Genomic DNA, 27,528 nt, shown 5'->3' with positions numbered 1-27,528 from the left:
GAGCCTCCGGCGGCGGCGGGAGGAGCAGCGCCGCCGCCGCCAAGATGGCCGACCTGGAGGCGGTGCTGGCCGATGTGAGCTACCTGATGGCCATGGAGAAGAGCAAGGCCACGCCGGCCGCGCGCGCCAGCAAGAAGATCCTGCTGCCCGAGCCCAGGTGAGCCGTCCCGCGCCGCGACCCCCACACCCCGGCCCGGCCCGGCCCGGCCCGCCGCGCGCCACCCCCGGCTGCACCCAGCGCCGGCCCTCGGGACCCCTGATCCCCCCCCCCCCCCGGGCGTCCGAGGCAGCCCCAGGCCCCACGCGCCCCAGCCCCCGGAGCGTCCCAACTCCAGCCTCCCAGACCCCGCTTCCTGGACCTCACTGCCCGCCTCGACGCTGTCAGCCCCTTGCCGCCGCCTTCTCCCACCGAGGCTAAGGCGCTGCCCTGCATCCTCTGCGTCCCCTTGGGATACTCTTCCCTGGGCCTGCCTCTGTTTACCCTTGCTGTAGGACTGTGTCACCTCTTCTGCTGGCACTGCCCCCACCCCCTGTACCTCCTTCTCTTGAGGGGGTTGACTAGCCCCATCCACTCTCCACAGAGTAGGTTACACTGGCGCGAGGGATTTTTGGGGTGGGGGTGGGAGAGGCAACAACGATTCTAGTAAGACTCTTGCTTTCTCCTCTCTCTGGTGGGGTCAATGACCTGGACGTGGGATTTGAAAGTGCCTTCCTGGGGATCATGGTGTGGTGGTTATACTATCCTTGGGTGCTGCGCTCAAGTGGGAGAATCGCCTTCTGCACCCTCTTCCCTGCATATATGGTGCTGCTGTGAGTGCTTTTGACCAGGTGACATCCCAGAACACCTAACACCAGCTGGACCACACTACCACTTCTCTGTAAGACAGCTGATGTCATTGAACCTAGTATCAAAGTTTAAACTGTTCAGGATGTGGTTGCAGAAGCGAACAGGATGGGAGGGTTAGCTGTGTGACTTGTCCCACATTTCATGGCAAATAGAGAGTATCTTCCCATAGTGTGAACAGCACAGGAGCCCAGGGGGTGGACACGGGACGGGTATAGTTCTGTAGCCATGGAATGAGGAGGCAAGCCAAACCTTCAGAAGTGAATGGCCCGTGCGTGCAGTCACCCAGCTAATTCATGGTGGAGCCTGCTCACCACATCAGGGCTTCCAGCTTCTAGTTCTGTGTTTTGTCCACTGCCCTGGCCTGCATCTGGAAGAGCAGATGTGCCCACCCACCATGATCCCTTTTGGTGGGTGGTGAGGCCAGTCCCAGCACCTCCTGGAGAGTTGCCTGCTGGTGCCTCAGCTGCCAGGGACTGGGCCTGTCCTCACTGCCATGGTCTTCTTATCAGGGGACTTTGAGCAAGTTCCTTCCTGTTTCTGGGTCTCGATTTTCTCATCTGAGAAATGTGGACAGTGTGAAATAGGCCACTGGCAACCTCAGTCTCTAGAGCACTGCAGGCGAGCTGTGCCATTCACCCGGGGGCCCCTCCTCTGGTGCCTGCTCACTGGGTTTCGGATTGACTGAGTTACCAGGGCTAGAAGAGGAAAATTGGTGTGTGTTTAGAAAGGCCGTTGGGGCCCTGTATTTTCTAAGACATTTGCAGTCAGATTTCTCAAAACAGGAACCAGACTGAGTATCAGCTGGGACTGTCCAGGGGCAATAACAGTTAGGACAAAAACGAGTTCAGAAATGACAAGGCCACAAGGAAGGAAACAGGGAATTAACCTCTAAAGGCATGGAATGACTCTTCTTGTTGGCCACTACCTCTTGGCTCTCCTGCAGGTGGGAGATCTGCAAAGTGTGAGGTGGGGCCTTTCTGGAACTCTGCTGTTTGGGTAACCTCTCCCCAGAATGCATCGCTCCTAATGGGCCCCACCTTAGGTTGGCTCTTCAGGTGTGTTGGAACCCAGAGAAACAAGCCATTCCTCTTTCCTCATGCCCTTTCTGTTGGTGGTTGTGATGATGTGATAGGAATAAGAATGGAAATTATAATAATTCATTATTTATTTTGACATCTGTCATCTCAGTTGATCCAAAAACCAATGTGTGAAATTGGCAAGACCATGCCTTACTAGTTGCTCAACAATACCCGGACTGGGTGATGTCTGCCTGTAAGCAGGCTGGGGAGTTTTAGGCAATGGCAGGCACCACAGGTTTTGATACAGGTCATCATCAGTTGCCTGCCATTGAGTCAGTTGCCCAATCTGTGAATGGCCAAGAGCGTCTAAGCCCTGTAGTGCTCAGGACAGGGAAAGACCTCATTACCCTGAAGTGGTGCCCCCTTGGGCTTGCAATCCTTCTGCACTTGAAGCTGTCACCCTTTGCACAATCTTCGGGCAGACATCTCCTGCCCTTGAAAGTGATTATGACCATGTCTGACATTTGTCCTGTGCTTTCCAATCTGCAGAGTGCTTTATACTTCACTGTATCCTCTGCTCAGCTGTGGAAAGCTGGCCCAGCAGGTGATATGTGCTCCCTCCTTCCTACTTACCAATTAAGGTGTTAAGAATCAGTGATGGGAGGAGACCTGTTTTGGTCACACAGAAGATCTGGGATTAGAATTTAGATCTTTGGAGCCCTGGCAAGGCCAACATTCTTCCTTACTGTTTGTTTTCCATATCCATCACCATACAACCAGTTTGTGGAATGGGCTGGCTGGCACTACTTGCCTAAGGTGTTCTGAGTCTGGGCTGGTGGCAATGGAAGCAGCCTCCTGGTGCCATCAGCTGCCACAGTATACTAGGCCCTGCCCCCTTGCACTGGCTGAAACAGAACCAGCCTGCCCTGGCAAAGCTAGTGTGTGGAGCAGGCCAGGGCTTCATCAGGTCTAGGTTTCTGTCTTCCCCACCGTGAAGTCAGGGTCAAGGAGCAGGTCATAGTTTGTCCCTGTACCAGGGTGCCAGTGGGAGTTGTTCCCACCTTCAGGTGGGCCATCTTGGCAGTCTCCCTATGGCTGGTGCCCAGGGTTGTGGCTTGGCCAGGAGTTTGACTGGCATCACAGTCCTGATTTCCCAGGGGTGGGGAATGGGAACAGTTGGGCATTATGCCACTGTGACTTGGCACAGGGCCCTTCCCTTCTGTCACCTAGAGAATCCGAGGAAACAGACCCATTCCCCAACCTTCTCACAGTAGGAGGAGGAGGTGTTGTGTGGATGGAACATAGAAGACTGGCTCACCCTTACAGCGCTCACTCACATGGGACCCAGGCACATCTCTTCTAGCTGGGCCTGCTTTAATTTCTTTTGTGAGAAGAGGAAGCTGTTCCTCCCTGGGTGACCCCCTATTGCCCCACCAGCTCTCAGGGACTATGGTCTGGGCCTCTCTCTGCCTCCCTTTCCCAGAAGCCAGCAGCCACTGCCGGCTTGTAATTATCATCATTTGCTTAATATGACCACTGAGGCCTCATGTAATTAATCTCTAGGTTCCTGATTGAGGAGCCCTGCCTGGGCGGTCTCAGGAGGTGTACCTGCCCTCCTGGGTGACAGTGGCAGCTCTCACAGCAGCAGCATGTGGGAGCAGGGTGCCTCTTGCAGCCTCTTATTCCCTTGGCTATTTCCTGGTCCCTCCCCCACCACAAGCTTCCTCTGCTGCCTGCCTCGGCCTCTTGCTGCCTTCCCAGTCTCCGCAGACCCTGCCATTCTTCCTCCACTAGCTACTTCTTCGTTCAGGTTAACTCTTCCTGCGGCCGGGACTTCCTGCCTTGATGGGTGGGGGAAGGGGTGCTGAGAAGGCTTTTGCCCTTCTTCCTCCCTCCACTTCTCCATCAGCAGCAGAAACCCTGCTGGCTGCCAGCTTTCTTCCCTCACCAGAACATTCCACTCCAGTAGCTGAGTTCTCCCCCTCCTACCCCTGAAAACAAGATTATCTTTTCGGCAGTCCCTCCCTGCGGGCCTTTGAAGCTGCTGCCTGCCGCTCCTGCTCGTGGGGAATGGCTCTCTGGGATGCCTCTTCCCATCTGGCCTCTGCAGAGCAGGCGCTCTTGGGTTTGCCATTAAGTCTCTCTTTCTTGCTTCACTCGGTAAATAGATTTGAAGGGAGTGTGAGCACTGCAGGTTGGGATCGGTGCATGGGAATCCGGGCTCTGTCAGCCTGGGTATGATGTGTCCCATTAATGCACAGTCTATCCTAGTAGTAAATTCCTGGTGACGTCAAGTCAGGCACACTCCACTCGGCAGCAGCTTCTCCTCGTGCCCAGGTCTCTGTGCAGGGAGGCTGGGCCCTGGGAGCCCCAGTGGGCTTGGAACTCTGGTGGGTTCTGGCTGCTTGAGCATGATTGTTGCTTCCAGGATATTATGGCCCAAACAGCAGGAGCCAGAAACACGCGATGGCTTTTGAGGAATGTGTAGCCACCATCGTACCTGCTCTTTGGTCCCTGGGGCCTTTCCTACTCCTGGCTGGCTCCTAAGGCCATTTCCTCCTCTGAACTGTCAAGGTAGAACTAGTTTATTTCAAATGAGCTCCCCAAAGCAGCTGTTTGACAGCAGTGTTTTTCTGAAACAACATCTCTCTGCATCACTGCTTACCGCAAAAGGCAGCAGCATTGGTGCTCCAGAAATGGGTTCTGGGGTAAAACTGGGGTCAGTTCTCTGCTGGTGGAGTAGGAATAGGAGATAACCCTCACCCAGGAACTTCAGGACAAGGACCCCCGAAAGCCTGTTCTTTGTGCCTGCTCACAGGATGGATTGCAGAACATGGTGTCCTGACGGACAGTAAAGTGCAGGGGCCCGTGTTCATGTCCTCTTTGGGATGACTGACAACGCAGCTTGCTATGGGAGCCTTTCTAGACATCGATGGCACCATTGTGAGATCACAGTGACCATCGTTGTCCTTCCTTGGCCAAGACCTTGCTGTAGGCCTGGTGGTTTCTATTGGTTGGTAGTGGCCCTATCATTGAGCTTCGAGAACAATGTCAGCCCTAGGGAGAGTCATCAAGAAATATTAATAAGCCCCAGGGGACTTCCCCCTGCTGCTGCCACCTCTGTGCCAGGTTTCCTGGAGATGCCACAGGAGAGTGCTTCAGCTGTAGCCACAGGCTTGTTAACTGTCACCTCCCAGAGTGTGGCTGCCCAAGGCCCACTGGCCTGGAAATCTCTAGCCTCTGCTCCAGCTTGCCCTAGTCTTGAGATGTCAGACCACTGCCATCACTGTCGCATGAAGAACACCAGAACCATGGCATTTGGCCTGCCAGGTGCGAGCTGTGGCTGCTTCCAGCCTGCTGGGCTCCTCCTGGGAGGCATGCTTCCTTTTCTTACAGCTCCTGGTGTAGTGAGGGAAGGCATCGGGGAGGAGGATGGGCACAGGCCAGTCCTCTCAGACCCCCACCCAGTACTGTCAGGGAGGGCTGAGGAAGCTTGTCGAGAGGCATTTCTCAGGGTCACTTTGGATGTTTCCTTTGTTACAAACACTCTGGACCTCTGGGTCAGGAGGCCCTGTGGACTATGTGTGCGTGTATATGCTATGTGTACATGTGAATGTGGGTGTACACATGCCATTGTGCTCATGTGGAGATCAGAGGACAACTCCAAGTTGCCTTCACCTTATTTGAGGCAGAATTTCTTTTTTTTTTTTTTAACCTGGAACACTTTAATTAATTATTTTTTATTTCAAATTTTTATTAACAACTTCCATGATTATAAAAAAATATCCCATGGTAATACTCTCCCTCCTCCCACTTTCCCCTTTGAAACTCCACTCTCCATCATATCCCCTCCCCACCTCAATCAGTCTCTTTTATTTTGATGTCATGATCTTTTCCTCCTATTATGATGGTCTTGTGTAGGTAGTGTCAGACACTGTGAGGTCATGGATATCCAGGCCATTTTGTGTCTGGGGAGAGCACGTTGTAAGGAGTCCTACCCTTCCTTTGGCTCTTACATTCTTTCTGCCACCTCTTCATCATTAGACCCTGAGCCTTGGAAGATGTGATAGAGATGTTACATTACTGAGCGCTCCCGTCACTTCTTCCCAGCACCATGATGCCTTCTGAGTCATCCCAAGGTCACTGCCATCTGAAAAGAGAAGAGTCTCTACCCAAAGTGAGAGTAGCATTAATATATAAGTATGAACATTAAGAGAAGTGCTTAGTGGGAAATTTGATAAGCATAGTATATACATTTAGCCAGACAGCAGCAGACGTTATACCTGTAGGGCTCATGACTACCCCTGTTCTAAGTTTTCAGAATCAGGGATGTATTCCCTCCAATGGATCAGGCCTCCAGTCCAATTAGAGGGCAGTCGGTTTCCACCATGACAAATGTGCCACTATTGTACCTGTTGGCTCTTTTGGTCTGGCTGGCCAAATACAAGGCTTGCAGTATCCACTGTTGAGTATCTTCACTGGTGATTGCTCTATCTCCCATTGAACTGCATGCAGAATGGCTTCTTCCAGCTTTCTGTCAGCTGGTCAACATGGAGGAGGTTATCAGCTCAGTTCCAGCAGGATTTCTCAGTGGTCTTGCAGTCCAAGTATGTGGAGTCTTCAGCAATAGAGTCTTACCATCTATTCCTGGTGGGAAACCAAGGGCCTTGGCAATGGGCTATAATGTTTTGGGGGCATCAGGAGCCTCCCTGGCCAACAACTCACTGGAAGGTATCCCATTCCTGGCACCGAGGCAGTTTCTTGTGTTCACTGCTGTGGAAGCCAAGCTAGCTGATCTGGGAGTTTCCTGGGGTTTCTTCTGTCTCCACCACTTATTTTGCCATAGGTTTGCTGGGATTACAGACATGTGCTACCATGTCCCATCTTTATTTTAAATTTTATTTTTATGAGGGAGAAAAAGAGAGAATTGGCATGCCAGGGCCTCCATCCACTGCAAGTTGAACCTTGTGCGCATGTGCAGTCTTGCGTGCTTGCGTCACCTTGTGCATCTGGCTTACTGTGGGACCTGTAGAGTGGAACACGGGTCCTTAGCCTTCTCAGGCAAGCGCCTTAATTGCTAAGCTCTCTCTCCAGCCCGTGTCCACGTTTCACGTAGGTTCTGGGTACCTGAACTCAGGTACTCATGCTTGTGTGGCTAACGCTATATCCGTTGAACCATCTTCCCAGGTTTTTTTTCTTTGTTGTTTTGTTTTGTTTGTTTTTTCAAGGTAGTGTCTCACTCTAGCCCAGGCTGACCTGGAATTCACGATGTAGTCTCAGGATGGCCTTGAACTCTCAGGGGTCCTCCTACCTCTGTCTCCCAAGTTTTGGGATTATAGGTGTGTACCACCTCACCTGGCTGCCATAGATGCTTTGACCCTAGGGTTCCTTACCATGAAAATGAGGAAAATGAGTGTGTTTACCTCAAGCTCCTGCATGCTCTCCCAGTCACAGAACTTTGTTCCCTGACCCTGTTTGGGAGGCACTTTGAGGCCCCAGACCAATATGCTAGGCCAGTGCACCACAGAGCATGGGACTTGCTCTCCATCCCTGCCTGCTGTCCTGTCACTTCAGTCACTGTACTAGGAGACGCGCCCTTCTTCCCACTAGTGTCAGGCCACTGCCAACCTTGTGAACCCAGCACCTTAGCTGCTGGGGGTGTTGGGAATGGGGGGGAAGCTGGGCGGTCATCCTAGCAACAAGCCCCTCAGTGCCAAGGTGCCCTCAATTCTTTGGCAGGCAAGTATTGGGCTCTGTGGTGGACCCTCAAGTGGAGTCCTGGGAGCATGTGAGGCTGCTCTGAGGGCCAGAGAGTGGCGGCCACTCCACATGGTTCCCACTCCTGTTTGTGGCTAGTGCTTTCCCTCCGGGAGGCTGTCTGGACACAGCCCTTCTTTCTGAGGACAGGACAAGTGTGAACAGAGACCCAAACAAGACCAGTTAGCATAGGATAACATTCTAGAAGGAGTGGTGCATACATTTAGCTGTGGGGTGCTAGGGAGTAAGGCCTGGGCAACTTTGTCTCATGGCTTAAGAGGGAAGACAGGAGCTGACATTGGCACACCAAGCCTGGCACCTCAGGAGCATCCCCTGTTCCTTAGACCTCTCAGGCTTTCATTATTGCCTTGACTCTGTTGTTTTGCAACAACAACAAAAAAAAAAGGAACTGGATATTGAAAGTTTGTGACTTGGCTGAGCATGGTGGTATACACCAGCTCTGAAGTCAAGGCAGAAGGATCCCTATGAGTTCAAGGCCAACCTGGGCTATAGTGTGAGTTCCAAGTCAGCCTGGGCCAGAGTGAGACCTTGCCACAAAACAAACAAAAGAATAAACATGCCTTGCTGTTAGTCTCAGCAGAGATAAGAAAATTGCCAAGAGTTCCAGGCCACCCTGAGACTACATAGTGAATTCCAGGTCAGCCTGGGCTAGAGTAAGACCCTACCTTAAAAAAACAAAAATCAAACAAACAAAAGAGAATAAATAAAAATAGGTTGTGATTTTTGACCTCATGGGGGTAGGTGGGAAGTGCTGCTTGGACCCCTGACCTTGGAGTCCTTCAAACTACCAGGGCACTGAGGGCTCCCATCCAAAGTGACAGGAAAGTTAGTGCCCTCTCATTCTGTACCCCAGGCTGGTCTCAAACTCATGGTGGTTTCTCTGCCTCAGCCTCTCAACTGCTAGGATCACAGGCATGTGCCACTGTACCCAGTAGTGCCTTTGGTTCCCTTAGCAACCCAGATAGGACCTTGAGAGCCACAAATCCCTTGAAGTGGGGTTGGCCTGGGTGGGGATAGGGATGCTACTGTGGGCATGTCACTTCTCCAGGCACTGGAACCTTGGGGAGTGGTTGCTAGAGACAAAGGTGATCCACCTCCTGTGCCAGCCCACACTCAGCACTCAGGAATGTCCTTCAGTGACATGTTTTTCTAACCAGCCCCATAGGAATAAACAGGAAATCCTAAGGGCAGGCATGGTGGCACACACCTTTAATCCCAGCACTTGGGAGGCAGAGGTAGGAGGATCACCCTGAGTTCAAGGCCACCCTGAGACTATATAGTGAATTCCAGGCCAGAGCAAGACCCTACCTCAGGGGAAAAAAACAGTTTGGAAACCCTAAAGTTGCCACTTTGGGGGCCTTTCATTCAAGGACTCTGCTGAGGCCTGACCTTGTGTTTGGTTTATGGGGCGTAGGTGTTCATTTAATTTTTTTTTTTTGAGGTAGGATCTCACTCTAGTCCAGGCTGACCTGAAATTCAAAATGTAGTCTCAGGATGGCCTTGAATTCAGGGTGATCCTCCTACCTCTGCCTCCCAAGTGCTGGGTTTAAAGGCGTGCACTACCACATCTGACCCCCCCCCCCAAAAAAAAGGCTTTTTTCTTTCTTTTTAAGGAAGAAAATGAAGTATTGTGGGCTTGGAGAATGCTGTGGCCATCTTACCAGGCCCGTTCCCCACTGGGGACCTTTCTGAGTCCACTTATCAGCTGCTCTGTGCCGTTTGGCAGTAAGTGGCAGTGGTGGCTCCCTATCCCTGAGAAAGCATGCCCTTGGCAAAGCTAGTCCATTTTACCTTTACCAAGGAAGCCAGTCTGGAGTCAGGAGGCCATTCCAGGGAAGCCCATGGCTTCTGTTTCCAGAGCTTTGCCCAGCTCCTGACAAGGTCCCCCTGACAGCTGGGATCTTTGCCTGGCTTCTTCATTTACTTGTCTGCACCTCCCGCCTCATCAGCACCTGTCCACATCTACTCGGCCCTCCACCCCCGCCGGAAGATGGCACTACGTTTTTCTCTTTCCCTCTTATCACCTCCCCTCCTGTGAAACAAAATGTGCTAAAGAATCAGGTGTGGGAGCAGAGCGCTGTGGCCGCACAGCGGGATAGTGAACGTCCTATCCTCCTGGGCTCCGTGTCCTGTGCCCAGCTGCTGCTGCTAGATCTCTCAGAACTGCCACTACCTTGAAGCCTTGACAGCTCGGTTTCCCATGTCAAAGGCTTCCAAGGCTGGCCTCAGACTCACTACGCAACAACCTAGGTTGTTCGCAATCTCAGCAGTCCTCCTGCCTCAGCCTCTCAAAAGCTGGGGTTACAAGTGTGAGCCACCGTGCCCAGCTGGGTTGTATCTTTCTCAGTCTCGGCTTTTCTCTAAGCTCCTACCACATGCACAGTGCTCATGAGCCTTGGTTCTGCCCTGTTTTCTGAGTCTCTGTCAGTCCCCTGAGGCTAGGGAAAGCATGTTGATGGTAGCTGGCAGATGTGTGCCATTGGTGTGTGGTACTCAGGGAGAGAGTATCTACCAGAATGGATGAGGGGCACATGGCCTCAGTTGCCCTGACAGTTTGCAGGAAGTGGCCTTGCACTTCCAGAGCAAAAAACTGGCTCTTAGACAGCAACATGGAGGCCTCTAGGAATCTGGGCCCTGCAGCATAGGAGCCTAGGGTCTCCAAGGCCTGTCTTGGTTTTATTTTGAGGTAGGGTCTTGCTAGCCCAGGCTGACCTTGAATTCACTGTGTAGTCTCTGGCTGGCCTTGGACTCACAGTGAACCTCCTACCTTTGTCTCCTGAGTTCTGGGATTAAAGGAGGCATGTACCACCATACCTGGCTCCAAGGCCTTTCTATTATTTTTTTAATTAAATTAAATGTATTTATTTATTTATTTTTGGCTTTTCGAGGTAAGGTCTCAATCTAGCTCAGGCTGACCTGGAATTCACTATGTAGCCTAACGGTGGTCTCGAACCCTCAGCAATCCTTCTACCGGTGCCTCCCAAGTGCTGGGATTAAAGGTATGTGCCACCATGCCCAGCCCAAGGCCTGTCTTGATCATCAGGACCCTATTTCCTATCCAGAACATTTGGTAGACTGGTGGTATCTCCCAGCCTCCCAGGATAGGGAGCAGGCAAGGGGTTAAGATTTGAGGATTGTGCTTTAAACAGCTCTGCATGCTTTGCTATCTGGGGAGGTCTTTCCTGAGGAAGGGCCTGATGGCAACTGGATTCTGGGAAGGCCAGAGCCACCATCCTTCCCAAAGCCTGGAAGCTTGCCATGGCTCATCCTGGTGATTTCCCCCATGCCACTTACAGCCCAACAACCTGGACTACTTTTTCCTGGCTTATGTCAACTAGGGTTCTTCCATGATGACCCCATGTGGCCCGTGTGCTCCCTACCCTGGACTCAGCTTCTCAAGGGCCACACTCCAGGAAGCCCCTAGCTCTGAAGTGCCCCAGCATCCATGTTCCTGTCCTTCCTCCATGCCCTTTGCAGTACCTTTTTCCTGGTCTGTGGGCCTCCTGCTTGCCCCTGGGCCAGTTGACCCTCTCCTGTCTTCCCTTGCCCCACCCCCACCTGCCCTAGGCTTCACCACCAGGTGACATCCTGTTTGCACTTCATGAACTCAGAGAAGTTCTGCCTTCTCCCCACAATGGCTCCTCCCCCCACCCATAACTGAATCTCTTTGCACTGACCAATGTACCCACATGAGGCTTTGGCACCCACTGATGTCACAGACCCAGGCCAGGTGTGGATCTCAAACACGTGCACTGTGCCTTGATTCTGTGACCAGGCCAGCCCATGCTGGCTCATCCAGGCAGAGCAGGGGCAGTGCCAAGCACAGATAGCCAGAGTATGTGAATCCTCACCAGATCCTTGTCAGAAGCCTCAACCATCTTCAGGACCTGCCAGTGTGTAGCTAGCTGTGTGTTACCTCAGGAGCGCAGGCTTTGCTAGGCCCTAATATGACCAGAGCGGGCTGTCTGTACAGGCTGGTAAGGCTGGGCTACGAGTGGCCCAGAAGAAGGGGAGGGGACAGCAAAATGGTGTGAGGCATGGAAGTAGCTCAGTAAGACTCTCCCAGACTTCTGCAGTCTTGGGGTGAGATAAGTAAGATGGCAAGTGTGGGGCTTGGTTTCAGGGACTATGATGGCCAGACCTTCCTCTATGGTCCTGCCAACTGACCAAGGAAGGCAGGGTTCCTTTTTTTTTGGGGGGGGGGTTTCGAGGTAGGGTCTCACTCTAGCCCAAGCTGACCTGGAATTCACTATGGAGTCTCAGGGTGGCCTTGAACTCACAGCGATCCTCCTACCTCTGCCTCCCAAGTGCTGGGATTAAAGGCATGCACCACCGGCTAGGGTACCTTTTTTTAAAAGGACATTTGTTTATTTATTTCAGGGGAGGATGGTATGAATGGGTGTGCCAGGGCCTTGAGCTGCTGTAAATGAACTCCAGATGCATGTGCCACCTTGTGCATCTGGTTTACATGAGTACTGGGGAACTGAACTTGGGTCCTCAGGCTTCGCAGGCAAGTGACTTAACCACCAAGCCATCTCTCCAGCCTGGTTCTTGTTATTTATTTATTTATTGGAGAGAGGGAGGAAGAGAGAGAGGGGAAGAGGCAGATAGACAGAATGGACATGCCAGGGCCTCCAGCCACTGTAAACAAACTCCATCTGGCTTTATGTGGGACTGGGGAATTGAGCCTGGGTCCTTAGGCTTTATAGGCAAGTGCCTTAACCGCTAAGCCATCTCTCCACCCCCTACCCCATTCCTGTTTTTTTTTTTTTTTTTTAAGATTTTTTAAAATCATGGGCTGGAGAGATGGCTTAGCGGTTAAGCGCTTGCCTGTGAAGCCTAAGGACCCTGGTTCGAGGCTCGATTCCCCAGGACCCATGTCAGCCAGATGCACAAGGGGGTGCACGCGTCTGGAGTTCGTTTGCAGTGGCTAGAGGCCCTGGCACACCCATTCTCTCTCTCTATCTGCCTCTTTCTCTGTTTGTTGCTCGCAAATAAATAAATAAAAATAAAAGCAAGAAAAATTTTAAAATCATTTTTATTTATTTGAGAACGACAGACAGAGAAAGAGGGAGAAAGAATGGGTGCACCAGGGCCTCCAGCCACTGCAAACGAACTCCTGACATGTGCGCCCCCTTGTGCATCTGGCTAACGTGGGTCCTGGGGAATCGAGCCTCGAACGGGGGTCCTTAGGCTTCACAGGCAAGCGCTTAACCGCTAAGCCATCTCTCCAGCCCCTGTTCCTGTTTTTTTTTTTTTTTTTTTTTTTTAATCCAAGTGTTAGGGAAGCACAAACTGAGGCTTGTTTCCCCCCACCTCATAATCTCATCTCATGTAGCCTAAACTGGCCTCAAGTTCACTATGTAGTTGAGGATGTCCTTGAACTCATTACTCTCCTTCTACTTTCTTTTTTATTTTTATTTATTTATTTGAGAGCGACAGACAAAGAGAAAGAGAGAGGGAGAATGGGCGCACCAGGACCTCCAGACACTGCAAACAAACTCACTATGTAGTTGATGTCCTTGAACTCATGACCCTCCTTCTTCCACTTTCTAAGAGCTAAAATTACTGCCATTTGTCCCACACCTGGCTTAAAATTCATCTTTTAAAACTATATAATTTGCCAGGCATGGCAGTACACACCTTTAATCCCAGCACTCTAGAGGCAGAGGTAGGAGGATTGCTTTGAGTTCAAGACCAGCCTGGGACTACAGAAGTGAGTTCTAAGTCAGCCTGGGCTAGAGTGAGAACCTACCTTGAAAAAAAAAGAACAAGAAAACAATAAAACAAAAAAAGAAACTATACAGTTCAAAGCTGGACATGTTAGCACGTTATAATCCTAGCGCTCAGAAGAATGAGTACAAGTTTGATGCCAGCCTGGGCTACAGAGCAAATACCCTGTCTCAAAGAAAAAACACAATAAATGTATCTGGAGAGATGGCTCAGCAGTTAAGGTGCTTGTCTGCAAAGCCTAACAACCCAGGTTCGATTCTCCAGCCCCCATGTAAAGTCAAATGCACAAAGTGGCACATACTCTGGAGTTCATTTGAAGTGGCTGGAGGCCCTGGTATTTCTCTGTCACACTATCTGCCTTTCTCTCTTTCCCCCAAGTAAATAAGTAAGTAAGTCAGGGTGAGTTCGAGACCACCCCGAGACTACATAGTGAATTCCAGGTCAGCCTGGGCTAGAGTGAGACCCTACCAAAAATCTGTTTTTCTAGCTGGGCGTGGTAGTGAACACCTTTAATCCCAGCACTTGGGAGGCAGAAGGAGGAGGATCAAAGTGAGTTCGAGGCCACCCTGAGACTACACAGTGAATTCCAGGTCAGCCAGGGCTGAAATGAAACCCTACCTTGAAAAAAACAAAAACAAAAAATAAGAAACAAAACAAAAAATATCTGTATTGTGGGGCTGGAGAGATGGCTTAGCAGTTAAGGTGCTTGCTTGCAAAGCCTAACAACCCAGGCTTGATTCCCCAGTATCCACGTAAAGCTATGTGCACAAAGTGGCACATGCATCTGGAGTTCATTTCCAGCAGCTAGAGGTCTTAGTGTGCCCATTTTCCCTCCTCCCCCTCTTTCTATGTCTGTGTCTCTTCTCTCTCTCTCTCTCTCTGCTTGCAAATAAGTAAAAATTTTAAAAAAATTAAACCCAATAAACAAAACCATATAATTCCATATTTTAAAAAAACATGTAATTCCGTGTTTTTTTTAAAGTACACTTTCTATGTTGTACAGCCATCTATCCCTGCCTAGTTCCAGGGCATCCATCCGTTCCAAAAAACTCCACCTCCTTTCACAGTTACCAGTAAGCCCCTGCCACCCACAAATCTGCTTTTCAGTTGATGGACCTGTTCTGGAGGGAGTCATGTGGGTGGACTCCTACAGTCTGTGGCCTTTTGTGACTGTTGTCTTACTTGGGGTAATATGTTCAAGGGTCTCACCTATGTTGCAGCGCATCAGTGCTTCCTCCCGCCTTATGGCCACACTTTATGCCACTGCATGACTATGCCACCTTTAGTTTATTCACTCATCATCTACGGATAGACTAGCAGGCCTGGATTTGTGATTTGGCAAAGTTCCTACAATCGTTTCTGTAGGCAGTGGGGTTTCTGCACATGAGGCTGTCTGCTTAGGCTTGGTTCCATCCAGGATGCCTTATGGACAGAATAAGTGAGTAGGCCTGTCGATTTGAAGAATGCCGGATTGCAAGGTGTGGTTGCTTATGCCTGTAATTCCATAGCTGGAGAAACTGAGGCGGTACGAATCCCTGTGAATTAGAAGACAGCCTGGGCTATATGAGTTCCAAGCCAGCTCGGGTTGTAGTGTGGGACCCTAAAAAAAGAAAAAGTGCCTTGATGCCTTGACTCAGGCTTCTGGGGCCCTAACCACCGGAGCCCCTGCTCACTGCACCCCTCTGCCGGCAGCATCCGCAGTGTCATGCAGAAGTACCTGGAGGACCGGGGTGAGGTGACTTTCGAGAAGATCTTCTCCCAAAAACTAGGTGAGTTGTTCTGCCAGCCAGAGGGCTTCCAAGGAAAACCCTGAGGTTGGCGTCTTGTCGCCCCCCAGCTGGCCGTGCCAAGTGCCCCTGTCTCAGGAGGCTTGCCACCCTCCTCCGTGCACCCCGGGGCCGCGAGAGCCGCTCCGGGAGGAGCCCCGACCCCTTCCGGCCTCGGCCCCTGGCTTCTGCCCCGGGAGCCCCGTGGTGGGGGCGGGGCGGGGCGGGCAGGGCTGGGTCCCGCGGTCTTCCCCAGGCGCCGGGGAAGTTCCTCCTTTGAGGTTTTTGTTTTTGCGAGTTGCAGCTTCCCCTTGGCGCAGCCACAGCTGCTCGGGGCCGTTGGTGGGACTGGCAGGAAGAGGCGGGGCCCTTCCTGTGGCGCCTGCTGGGCCGCGGCGGCCCCGCCCCCTCCCCCGCGGGCCTGCCGCGCGCGACCTGCCCGGTCCCTGCTCCCGGGGCTGCTTGTTGTGGAGCTTTCTTCCCACCAGCCCCGCAGTCTGCCCGAGAGAGAGCGAGCCGGCTGGGGGGCAGGTGCCAGGGAAGCAGCTGCAGGCACGAGTGGCTCTGATTTGGTGATCCTGCGGACAGGATCTCAGTGTTGAACCGGTGGGAGGGGGCAGGATCAGGTACCCAAGGTTCATCTGGGAAGTGGGACTCATGAGCACCTTCCCCTCCAAACACACGTTTCCCAGGGCACACAGGGTTACTTGGCAGGGAGGTAAGAGCACTATGCACCTCCACCCCTTTCTCCCACCAACCCTGTTCACAAGTCAATGAAGGCTCTAAGTTAAAAGGTCAGAATTGGGGGGGTTGCGAAGCCCGGCATGGTGGCGGCACGCCTTTAATCCCAGCACTCTGGGGCAGAGGTAGGAGGATCACCATGAGTTCATACATACTACATAGTGAGTTCCAGGTCAGCCTGGACTAAAGAGAGACCCTACCTCAAAAAAAAAAAAAAAAAAAAAGAGGGGGTGGCGATGGTTCGGCAGTTAAAGGCACTTGGTTGCAAAGCCTGCTGGCCCAGGTTCAGTTTCCCCACTTTACCTACATAAAGTCAGACACATAAAGTGGTGCATGCATCTGGAGTTCATTTGCAATTACAAAAGGCCCCTGGCATACCCGTGTTCTCTCTCCCAATTACGTGCAAGTAAATTTTAAAAAATTTAAATAAAAGTTTAAAAAAATAAAAGGTCAGGCTGTCCTCACCAGAATGATAGCTGCACGTTCAGCAGAGGTACTTGGGGGTAGAGGCCATTGATGACACCAGGTCACCACTGCCCGTAAAGCAGTATGGGAAGCTTCCTAGTGCAGCCCAGTCCCACATGTTGCATCAGAAGCCTGAGGAGGGAAGGCATGCCTAGCTCTTCCTTGTTCTCCAGCAGCTGCTCTGAGGTCCCCACCCTTGGCCTGGCTTTCTCAGGGTTCTGCCTCTGGATTGAGAAGCCCAGAGTTCTACTCATGCACATAACAGGTCTCCCTGAGCCTCAGTTTCCTCAGCCTGCCCTTCTAGTCAGGGATGGTATGAGAATCAGCCAGATGTGAGAGCCATAGTCAGGGAGAGTGCTCTCTGGGCACCACCCCTCTCCTGCTGCAGCCTAACCCAGCCCAGGTGGTCAGGGCATCCCGAGGTTTCCACCAGGGTTCCCATCACACCTCCCACTTTTCACAGTAGATGATGTCACCCACACAGACCAGGGTCAGGACCTGGCACTGTCCTGAGTTTCTGAGGCCTGAGCCAGTTCCCCAATCCCCCACCTCACCATGGTACCCATGGCTTTTCAGCTGTCATGTGTGGAGACAGATCTGGGAACAGGGTAGAGGCATATAGGCTCTGTTCTGGAATCTAGGAGTCTTCAGGTTTGTGGAAGCATTGGGATCCACATTGCCCAGTCCCTCTCTGAAGCAGAGACCACATCTACTACTGCCCTGGCCATTGAGAGCCCCAAACTTGTTTCATCCATGATAGGAAGGCTACTGAACAGTTAGTATATACATGCTAAGAATGACCTGTCCCGGTTACTTTTAGGGTACCTGCTTTTTCGAGACTTCTGCCTGAACCATCTAGAGGAGGCCAAGCCATTGGTGGAATTTTATGAGGAGGTGAGTTGGGAAGACTGGCTAGTCATGTCAGGAAAAAGGGAGGGGCTAAGACAGCTAGTTTAGAGGTTGCAAGGTTCCTGGTACCCAGCAGCATGCCCCCAGCCACAAGACCACCTATGGGTTCTGCCTTTCAGATAAAAAAATACGAGAAGCTGGAGACAGAGGAGGAGCGCGTGGTCCGCAGCCGTGAGATCTTTGACTCCTACATCATGAAGGAACTGCTGGCCTGCTCACACGTAAGTGTCTTGACCATGTCCTGGGTCCCAACTCATGTGATGGAGCACGCTAACCTGGCTGGAAGGGAGAAAGGGCTCTGTGGAGAATTTACAGCCACTTCTGTCCTGTCCTCTCCAGCCGTTCTCGAAGAGTGCTACGGAGCATGTCCAGGGTCACCTGGTGAAAAAACAGGTGCCTCCAGATCTCTTCCAGGTACGTGCCAGAATCTCCCTGCCCAGCAAGGGTTCCCCTTTGACAGCTGAGGTCCAGGAGTCTGGGCAGTGGGGGTGGAACCTAGGATACTGTGGCCTAACAGGCTCAGTCACCAACTTCCAGCTCCCTCCACAGCCATACATCGAGGAGATTTGTCACAACCTCCAGGGGGACGTGTTCCAGAAGTTCATTGAGAGGTGAGTGTGAAAGGTGCGGGAGGAAGAGCTCATTCTGAGAGGACAGAGGCGCCTCATTCTGGTCCTGGTCTGGCAGGTGCTGGGCCCATCTCTGTCCTAGTGCAAGGACTCCTGGGAGATCAGAAGGGTTCAGCATCCTTCTCAACACTAGGCATCTCAAAGCCTGCTCCTGGATCATTTGTTGTTTTCCGTCCCATAGACTGGAGTGTCTGGCACCTTGCCAGGTCTCCTGGTCCGAGAAGTGTCAGGGTCCAGGTGGGGCTGAACCCATGCTGCCAGAGCATAGCAGGAGGAGTAGTAAGGAGCAGTGTTTTCAGTCAAAGCTGCCTAGCCATGAAGTAGTAGCTTCGTTGGGAACGAACTCTGTTGCTGGAGGTGCATGAGCAGCCGGAGGTGTGCCCTGGTAGAGGAGACGTGGCAGCAGGGAGGCTGGGTCTGACTGGAGACTACCTCTCAGCCTCTCCGACTCCAGCAGGACCCCATGGCTTGCCAGTGAGACCATATGGGCTGGACCTGAGCATAGGCTGGGAGTGTTGGCACATCCACCCCATCACAATCTTGGGAAGGACAGTGGGTGGGCAACCTGGTGCTGACCTCTTCTGTCTGCTCTGTGGCTTGCCTGAGCCTACATCCTCCTTTCACAGTGATAAGTTTACACGGTTCTGCCAGTGGAAGAATGTCGAGCTCAACATCCACGTGAGTGGGCTGGGGGTGGCAATGGGGGCTACTGGGGACGTGCTGCGGCCAGGGGGTAGGATCAGGACTCTGCTTTCAGCCCCACAGTGGTGACTGGAGAGCCAGTACTAGTGGGGGAGGCTGGACACAGGTGTGGGTACAGATCACAGGTGTGGGGACCCTGGCCTGGGGGCTAGGCCCAGGCAGCCTGCAGTAAACCCACCTATTGATTGCCACTCTGCAGTTGACCATGAATGACTTTAGTGTGCATCGTATCATCGGGCGTGGAGGCTTTGGCGAGGTCTATGGGTGCCGGAAAGCAGACACAGGAAAAATGTGAGCACTCAGTTTGGCTGGCTTTGGGTGGGGTGCCTGAGGGAGGGATCTAGCTCCTAGAAGGGTCCTGAAGGCCTGCAGGAAGAGCTGTGCCCCAGGCTTGCTGTCCCTGAATAGGCAGTTTCTGCCTGGGCCTATGTACTGTCCCCTCCTGCCGCTATCCCTTTCCTCCTCCCCTGCTTGGGCTATTTCACGTCCTGCAGGCTCCGCAGAGACCCCTACCTGCCAGCACCCTTCTAGCCTTTCTAAATCACTGACTTGTGGCACATGCTTATCCTGTCCTGTCTTTAGTCTTCCCTGTCAGCCCTCTGAGGCAGGCTGGGACTCTACCCCGCAGGATGTGCTGACCACAGCTGATCCTTTGTCCCACCACAGGTATGCCATGAAGTGTCTGGACAAAAAACGCATCAAGATGAAGCAGGGAGAGACCCTGGCTCTGAACGAGCGGATCATGCTTTCCCTCGTCAGCACCGGGGTGAGCCAGGCAGCCAGGTGGGCCCCCACAGCAGCCTTTGACCTAGGGCCTCAGGCAGCCTCTGCTCACCCATTCTTCCCCGCAGGACTGCCCCTTCATCGTGTGCATGTCATATGCATTCCACACACCAGACAAGCTCAGCTTCATCCTGGATCTCATGAATGGTGAGCAAGGGACTGGTCCCAGGGGATAGACCTCAGGTTAGGCTAGGACAGGAAACCAATGTCACCCATGGCGTTGCCTCCCTCAGGTGGGGACCTGCACTACCACCTATCCCAGCACGGGGTCTTCTCCGAGGCCGACATGCGCTTCTATGCAGCTGAGATCATCCTGGGCCTTGAACACATGCACAACCGCTTTGTGGTCTACAGGGACCTGAAGGTGAGGGAATGCCACCTGTCCTTCCTTAGCACATCTGGCTTCCAGGCTGGGGGCAAGTTCAGCTCACCTCCCTACCTCTCCCTCCCACCCCAGCTTTCTGGGCTCAGTTGTGATTAAGGAAAGCAGGGGAGATGCCATCCGGGGCCTTGTCCTTGAACACCCAAGGTCCTCTCCAGTGAAGGCTCAGGCTGGTCTCCTACCTGGCCTGGTGGCTCACTGGTCTTCCTCCATAGCCTGCCAACATCCTTCTTGACGAGCATGGCCATGTGCGGATCTCGGACCTGGGCCTGGCCTGCGACTTCTCCAAGAAGAAGCCCCATGCCAGTGTGTGAGTGCCTAGCCACCCCTCTCCTTTTCCACTCCTCCACCACTCCCACTCATGGCCTGTACTTATCCACAGGGGCACGCATGGATACATGGCCCCTGAGGTCTTGCAGAAGGGTGTGGCCTACGACAGCAGCGCCGACTGGTTCTCCCTGGGCTGCATGCTCTTCAAGTTGCTGCGGGGGTGAGTAGGCTGTCCCACAATGACAAGACCAAGCTTGAGACACTCTTTCCCAATTCAGAAAGGAAGTGGAGAGGGGAGCCCCAAGTGGACTGGGCTTGGGAGGCAACATTCATGCAGTCTGCCTCAGTTTCCCTATTCTTGGTCTCTGACCTTTTGCCCAGGCACAGCCCCTTCCGGCAGCACAAGACCAAAGACAAGCATGAGATTGATCGCATGACATTGACAATGGTAAGTGTAAGGGCTACACTGCAGGCCCACAGTGGGGCTGGCATTTCCCTTAGGTGCCACTGTCATGGGTTCTTGGTTCTCATCAGCCAGCAAAGCTCTCAGACTATTGATTCCTTTTCTGCCCCTAAGGAATAGGCCTGTTGCCCAATAGCCTCTCACCTTCTGTGTGTTCTCAGAGCTCACACTTAATGGGGACCAGTAAGGAAAGTGACTCTTGTCTCTTGTTGCATGCCTGCACCCCTTACCCCAAAGCTGTAATGGAGCCAAAGGCTCTTCTTGGGCCCTGGTGACATCTTCTCTTTTTCCTCCTCCCCAAAGGCCGTGGAGCTGCCTGACTCCTTCTCTCCTGAACTCCGCTCTCTTCTAGAAGGTTTATTACAGAGGGATGTCAACCGGAGATTGGGCTGTCTGGGCCGTGGGTGAGTGTCCTGCCCCTTGAACATGTGGCAGTGTGGGGTCTCTGCTGTGGGCTGCTGGCCTGTCTGGGCCTCTGGCTCTACCTCCTGAAGACAAGAGCTGTGTCTTACCACCTGAGCCCCCTGCATGATCTTATCCTTCTTTGAGGAATGCCCAAGTGGGTGACAGCCAACCTTGTCTAGTGTCCTCAAGGTGGCTGGGCTGGCTGAGTGTGTCAATGCTGGATCCAGCTGGAGGGGCCCTTGTGACAAAGGTGATGATGACCATGTTAGCAGCTTTTTTTTTTTTCCCCAGTCTTCAGTAGTTCACGGTGGCCTCAGATTTACTATGTAGCTGAGGCTAGTCTTGAACTCCTGATCGCTGCAGTTGGAGTTGTACCCCACCATATCCAGCATAATTACTGCTTTTTATGCTTACTGGGCATTTACTAAGTACCAGGCAAGGCAGTATTAAAACTTACAACAGCGCCTGGAGGGATGGCTTAGCGGTTGGGGTGTTTGCCTGCAAAGCCAAAGGACCAATGTTAGCCAGATGCACAAGGTGGCTCATGCATCTGGAGTTCATTTGCAGTAGCTACAGGCCCTGGCATACCCATTTTCTCCCCCCCCCCCAAAAAAAAAAGAAAAAGAAAGAAAGAAAGAAACCACTCAGGCAGGTGAGATGGCTTAGCGGTCAAGGCACTTGCCTGCAAAGCCAAAAGACCTAGGTTTAATTCCCCACGATCCACGTAAGCCAGATGCTGTGCAGGGTGGCTCATGTGTCTGGAGTTCATTTGCAGTGACTGGAGGCCCTGATGAGCCCATATTCTCTCTCTCCTAAATAAATAAATAACTCACAATAGAGGGTGGCACACCTTTAATTCCAGCACTTGGGAGGCAGAGGTAGGAGGATTGCCGTGAGTTCAAGACTACCCTGAGACTACATAGTGAATTCTAGGTCAGTGGCCAGAGTGAAACGTGGCTACCTTGAAAAAACAACCAAACAAGCAAAAAACAAACAAAAAAAAAAAAAAAAAAAAAAAAAAAACCTCACAACAGAGGCCAGGTGTGGTGGCTCATTCCTTTAATCCCGGAAGGCAGAGGTAGGAGGATGGATGTGAGTTGGAGCCAGCCTGAGGGTACATGGGTACATAGTGAATTCCAGGTCAGCCTACGCTAGAACAAGACCCTACCTCAAAAAAAAAAAAAAAAAAAAAAAAAAATAAATAAACAGCTGGAGAGATGGCTTAGTGGTTAAGGTGCTTACCTGCAAAGCCTAAGTACCCAAGTTCAATTCTCCAATACCTACATAAGACTACATGTACAAGGTGGCACATGCATCTGTCTCTCTGTCTCTCTCTCTCTCTCTCTCTCTCTCTTTTTGTTTTGTTTTGTTTTTTGAGGTAATGTTTCACTCTAGCTCAGGCTGACCTGGAATTCACTATGGAGACTCAGGGTGACCTTGAACACACTGTGATCCTCCTACCTCTTCCTCCCAGGTGTGGGATTAAAGGTGTGCACCACCATGCCCAGCCTCTCTCTGTCTCTCTATCTCTCTATCTGCCTCTTTTTCTCTCTCACCAACCCTCCCCCCAAAAAAAACACCTCACAACAACCTAGAATGTGGGACCTGTTGTTCTCTGTTTTAGAGATGAAGAAACAGGCTCAAGGTTTAGGAACTTGCCCAAGGTCACAACCAGAAAGTGGCTGAACCAGTAGTTGAGCCTGGACCACCAGACTAGATTTAGCCCAGTTTGGATGGTGCTGAGCCCAGGTGACAGGCATCTCTCTACAGGGCTCAGGAGGTGAAGGAGAGCCCCTTCTTCCGTTCTCTGGACTGGCAGATGGTCTTCTTGCAGAAGGTAAGAGCCTGTCCAGGGCTGGGCTGGGATGACCCTCATCCCTATTGATGGCTTCTCATCCCTATTGATGGCTGATCCTTGCCCTGTATAGTACCCACCCCCACTGATCCCCCCACGTGGGGAGGTGAATGCTGCTGACGCCTTCGACATTGGCTCCTTTGATGAGGAAGACACAAAAGGAATCAAGGTACTGCATCTTGCCTGGTCTCCCCTGAACCCTGCCCTGGGTGGGTCCTTGTCCCTCCTCTACCTCTGTGAGACCCAATGTCAGCCCTGTCAACTGTAGACTAGACCATCCCTGACCCAAGGCCTGAGGCAGGCCTATGATTAATAATTTCCTGACACCTTCTGTCCATCCACATGTCCCTGTCCTGTCCACCTGGTGAAGTTACTGGACAGTGACCAGGAGCTCTACCGCAACTTCCCCCTCACCATCTCGGAGCGGTGGCAGCAGGAGGTGGCAGAGACCGTTTTCGACACCATCAATGCTGAGACAGATCGGCTGGAGGCCCGCAAGAAAGCCAAAAACAAGCAGCTGGGACACGAGGAAGGTGAGGGCTCTGGGCTGTGGGAGAGCACCGGGATTACTGCATTACAGATGGAGGAGCAAGCTCGGGGCTAAGGAGCTCTGAGATTCTAGGCAGCAGGTGTCTGTGCAGCTGAGCCTGTATCTGATCTCTCCTGCAGACTATGCCCTGGGCAAGGACTGCATCATGCACGGCTACATGTCCAAGATGGGCAATCCTTTCCTAACCCAGTGGCAACGGCGGTACTTCTATCTGTTTCCCAACCGACTTGAGTGGCGGGGCGAGGGCGAGGCCCCGGTAAGGAGGGGTGTGAGGTAGGTGTGAGGTGTAGGGTAGCTTCTGGACCTGCCCTCACATCCATTCCATGCACCCCACCCTGCAGCAGAGCCTGCTGACCATGGAAGAGATCCAGTCCGTGGAAGAGACACAGATCAAGGAACGGAAGTGTCTCCTACTCAAGATCCGCGGTGGCAAGCAGTTTGTCCTGCAGTGTGATGTGAGTGGGGGCCTGAGGTGTGGTCACAGGTGGGTGGGTGTCGGACCTGCTGTGACTGATAGAGCCTGGCTATGTGCAGAGCGATCCCGAGCTGGTACAATGGAAAAAAGAGCTGCGCGACGCCTACCGTGAGGCCCAGCAGCTGGTGCAGCGGGTGCCCAAGATGAAGAACAAGCCGCGTTCGCCCGTGGTAGAGCTGAGCAAGGTGCCACTGATCCAGCGTGGTAGTGCCAACGGCCTCTGATCTGCCCACCTGCCGCCCGCCTGCCCACCCGCCTTTTATAAACCTCTAATTTATTTTGTCGAATTTTTATTATTTGTTTTCCCGCAAAGCGGAAAAGGTTTTATTTTGTAATTATTGTGATTTCCTGTGGCCCTAGCCTGGCCCAGCCCCCAGGGAGAGGCCCGCTTGCCTTGGCTCCTGCTGCCACCAACCCAGCCACTGTCCAGCACCTCCTTCCCTGACTCCCTGGGGCCTCCCCCTCCTGGTGTCTTCCTGTGGGGGAGAGCAGCAGCCCCCAGCAGTCCTCCTCCACCTCCGTGGGGTGAAGCTGCACCCAGCTCTGCCACGTCAGGCTCTATGGGCTATGCTTGGCCCGTGGCATGGCTGGGTGGCCCAGCATCCCCTGCCCAAGGGGAGGGTGCAGCACAGGGATACTACTTGAACTTTCCTACCACAGCAGTCCAGTGACAGAGGGATAGAGCCTGTATTGTCCTGCCACTGGTGAGAGGAGAGGGACTTCGTCTCCCCATCCCTGGAGGCCTCCCACAGTGATGGGCTCCTGGGCTTCAGGAAAAGCCTCTGTGTCACTACTGCCCCCATCCCCACCCCCATTTCCTAGACACTGTGGGGCTAGGCCAAGAGGCTGGCATTTTCAATGGCTGCTGCTGGCCTCCCTGCAAGTCCCCTCTTCCTGCCACTGAGTGCCCAGGCTCAGGAGCACAGAAAGGCAACTGTGGATTGGGCCACACTGGCCTAGCCTGACCCCAGGTCTCCAACCTTGGGATGAGTGAGGCTCACCTGCCCAGGACCACAGTGGGACAGCCTGGGCAGGCTGGTGGCACAGTGATAGGGGCCTAGCTGGGGCCAACCCTCCCTGCCACAGCTGGTCAGTGTGCCCCCACCCACACTGCCCAGCTCCCCAGCCCATGTCCCGTCAGTGCCACCACCTATGGGTGTCACCTCGCCCATCGCATGCCCCCTCGTGCCAGTCGCGCTGCCATGTGTGGTGTCGTGCCCTGCCCCCCCTGGGGCCAGGCCGGCACACCCTCCCTCCTCTCTTGTCTACTTACTCCTGGGGCGTTTCTTTGCCGATTTTTGAATGTGATTTTAAAGAGTGGAAAATGAGAATATGCGTTTTTATAAAAAATGGTGCCTGACCCCTTGCCGTCTCGGACTTTTTTTTTTTTGTGCCTGGTGGCCACCTTTCCGTCTGGATCTGAGGCCTGAGAGGAGTCTTTGCCCAGACTTACCTCCAGGTAAGCAGAAGGGGCTAGTGGCCTACACCACATGTCGTGTTTGGAATAACTAGGCACATCTCAGCTCTATGTAACTTCCCCTGCTCATCAGGCACTGTGCTGAACCCCACTCCTCAAGACCACACCTCTGCCCACTGAGCCTTTTCTGTGTCTGGCTTTGACCTCTTTTCTTGCTTTACTGTGCTGCCTCCAGTAGGGGTTCCTGGGCCCAGAGCGTCCTAACATAAGACCCACTATTTCCTTAGTGTCGATGTCCTTTCCCCATTTCCTTGCTCCTGATCCTGAGGGGTGGGTGACAAGACAAGTGTGGTCCACTGCCTCGTATGTATACAAGTCTTTTCTGGACAAGGTTGAGGCTACAACACAAAGGAGAGAGGTCACTGGGTAGGGGCATGGCCAGATGCTAAGGGGTCTTAAATGAAACTGCCTTTGGACTGGCTCTTCAGCATTAGTGTGGACATTGGTGGGGATGGTTCTAAGGCCAGAAAGGGTCAGGCACTTATAAGTGGCTCTGTCAACAAAGCATGATGGAAGGAACCAGGCCTGCGAGTCCTAAAATGCCAGCGTAACCTACAGTAGGCCCAGTATATATATACTCAGTGGCTGTGGCATGGAGTTATGAACAAATTGGGAGATTGAACTTGACTCTGGATGGTTCTTTTAATTTGAAGAGCATCTCATGTAATCCAGGCTGGCTTTCAACTTGATATAAAGCCAAATGTCACCTTGCACTCTTTTTTAATTTTTTTTAAATTTAATTAATTTATTTATTTGAGAGCAACAGAGAGAAAGAGACAGAGAGAGAGAGAGAGAGAGAGAGAGGGAGAGAATGGGCATGCCAGGGCCTCTAGCCACTGCAAACGAACTCCAGATGCACGCGCCCCCTTGTGCATCTGGCTAACGTGGGTCCTGGGGAATTGAGCCTCGAACAGGGGTCCTTAGGCTTCACAGGCAAGTGCTTAACCACTAAGCCATCTCTCCAGCCCAACCTTGCTCTCTTGATCTTCTTGCTTCTACCTCCCAATTGCTAGAATAACATGCATGTGCCACCATGTCTGGGCCAAAGTCTATGAGCAGGGGTCATGAGAGCTGTTTCTAAAACAAGTGGCCAGTAACTGCAAGAGGCAGGGAGACACGCTTGAGTCACTGCTGTCTAGGGAAGACACCCTCAAGACAGTGGTGGCAGAGAAGGAGGTGAAATGGGGCCAGTGGGAGAACATGGCCCAGCAGGAATGGGTTGGACTTGGGGATGAGAGAATACAAGGGAGGCCATGGTGCCATTCAGAAACAAGACAGCCCAGAGCACAGCTGGTCTGAAAGGAAGAGAGTAAATGTAGCTGGCATTGGCTTTGGACACTGATGAGACAACAGGACACCCAGAGATGGCCTGGATGTCCTCACTCGTCAGGCTGGCAGTGGGAGCACACAAATTCAGCCAGGGAGAGGCCCGATTTGGGGGATCAGGAAGGAGCCCTGGGAAAGAGGGTCACTGTCACAGAAGCAGGGTGGTAGGAAACTTTCAAGATTGTAGCCATCCATAGAGACTGGGCCTGGGATTCCCAAGAGATCACAGTGGAGAGGGTGTGGTAGAGGGACAGCCTCTCCAAGGAAGGTGGAGGCCTAGACGTTAGAGCTCTGAACATTAGAGAAGCCTTTGAGTTGCTGCGGAACCCTAGACATGGCAGATGACCTGAGAACCACATAGGATGGGTAGCAGGGATTCCAGATCCCAGGAAGAAGCAAACTACAGGAAACAGGTGGAATAAAAGTGGTCATGAAAAGCCAGATATGCTGAGCTGGGCATGGAGGTCCATGCCTTTAATCCCAGCATTTAGGAGGCGAAGATAAGAGGTTTGTCTTGAGTTTGAGGCCATCCTGAGACTACAGAGTGAATTCTTGGTCAGCCTGGGCTAGAACAAGACCCTACCTAAAAAAAATTTTAAAAAGCTGGAGAGATGGCTTAATGATTAAGGCACTTGCCTGCAAAGTCAAAGGACCCAGGTTTGATTCTCCAGGACCCATGTAAACCAAATGCACAAGATAAACAACAGAGTTCATTTGTAGTGGCTGGAGACCCTGGCACACCCAATCCCCCCCCCCACTCTCTCAAATAAATAAAAATATAAATTTTAAAAAGACGGCTGGAGAGATGGTTCAGCGGTTAAGACGCTTGCCTGCAAAGCCAAAAGATCCTGGGTCAGTTCTCCAGGACCCACATAAGCTAGATGCACAAGGGGGCACGTGTATCTGGAGTTCATTTGTAGTGGCTGAAGGACCCTGGTGCACCCATTCTCTCA

At 52.5% G+C, this 27,528-nt stretch overlaps 1 protein-coding gene across 2 annotated transcripts; it reads left to right on the top strand.

Moving 5' to 3' along the window:
- Grk2 (G protein-coupled receptor kinase 2) lies at positions 1-25,132 on the top strand. 2 transcript variants are annotated; one of them, XM_045133197.1, is made up of 21 exons: positions 1-157; positions 15,070-15,146; positions 17,170-17,243; positions 17,378-17,479; positions 17,598-17,672; positions 17,808-17,869; positions 18,514-18,565; positions 18,789-18,880; positions 19,256-19,355; positions 19,441-19,519; positions 19,606-19,736; positions 19,970-20,064; positions 20,137-20,244; positions 20,406-20,472; positions 20,791-20,891; positions 22,663-22,729; positions 22,821-22,916; positions 23,118-23,280; positions 23,417-23,553; positions 23,642-23,752; positions 23,832-25,132. In XM_045133197.1, the coding sequence occupies exons 1-21, from the start codon at positions 45-47 to the stop codon at positions 23,994-23,996; spliced, it is 2,067 nt and encodes a 688-aa protein (XP_044989132.1). In that variant the 5' UTR covers positions 1-44; the 3' UTR covers positions 23,997-25,132. The 2 variants fall into 2 exon arrangements, with proteins under 2 accessions (XP_044989132.1, XP_044989131.1); XM_045133196.1 differs by having other exon boundaries at positions 2-157; positions 23,639-23,752.
- Positions 25,133-27,528: the final 2,396 nt, after the last annotated feature.

The sequence above is a fragment of the Jaculus jaculus genome, chromosome 1 (assembly GCF_020740685.1).
Source record: "Jaculus jaculus isolate mJacJac1 chromosome 1, mJacJac1.mat.Y.cur, whole genome shotgun sequence".
In the NCBI taxonomy this organism is placed as follows: domain Eukaryota; kingdom Metazoa; phylum Chordata; class Mammalia; order Rodentia; family Dipodidae; genus Jaculus; species Jaculus jaculus.
This window is presented reverse-complemented; position numbering and strand designations above follow the sequence as displayed.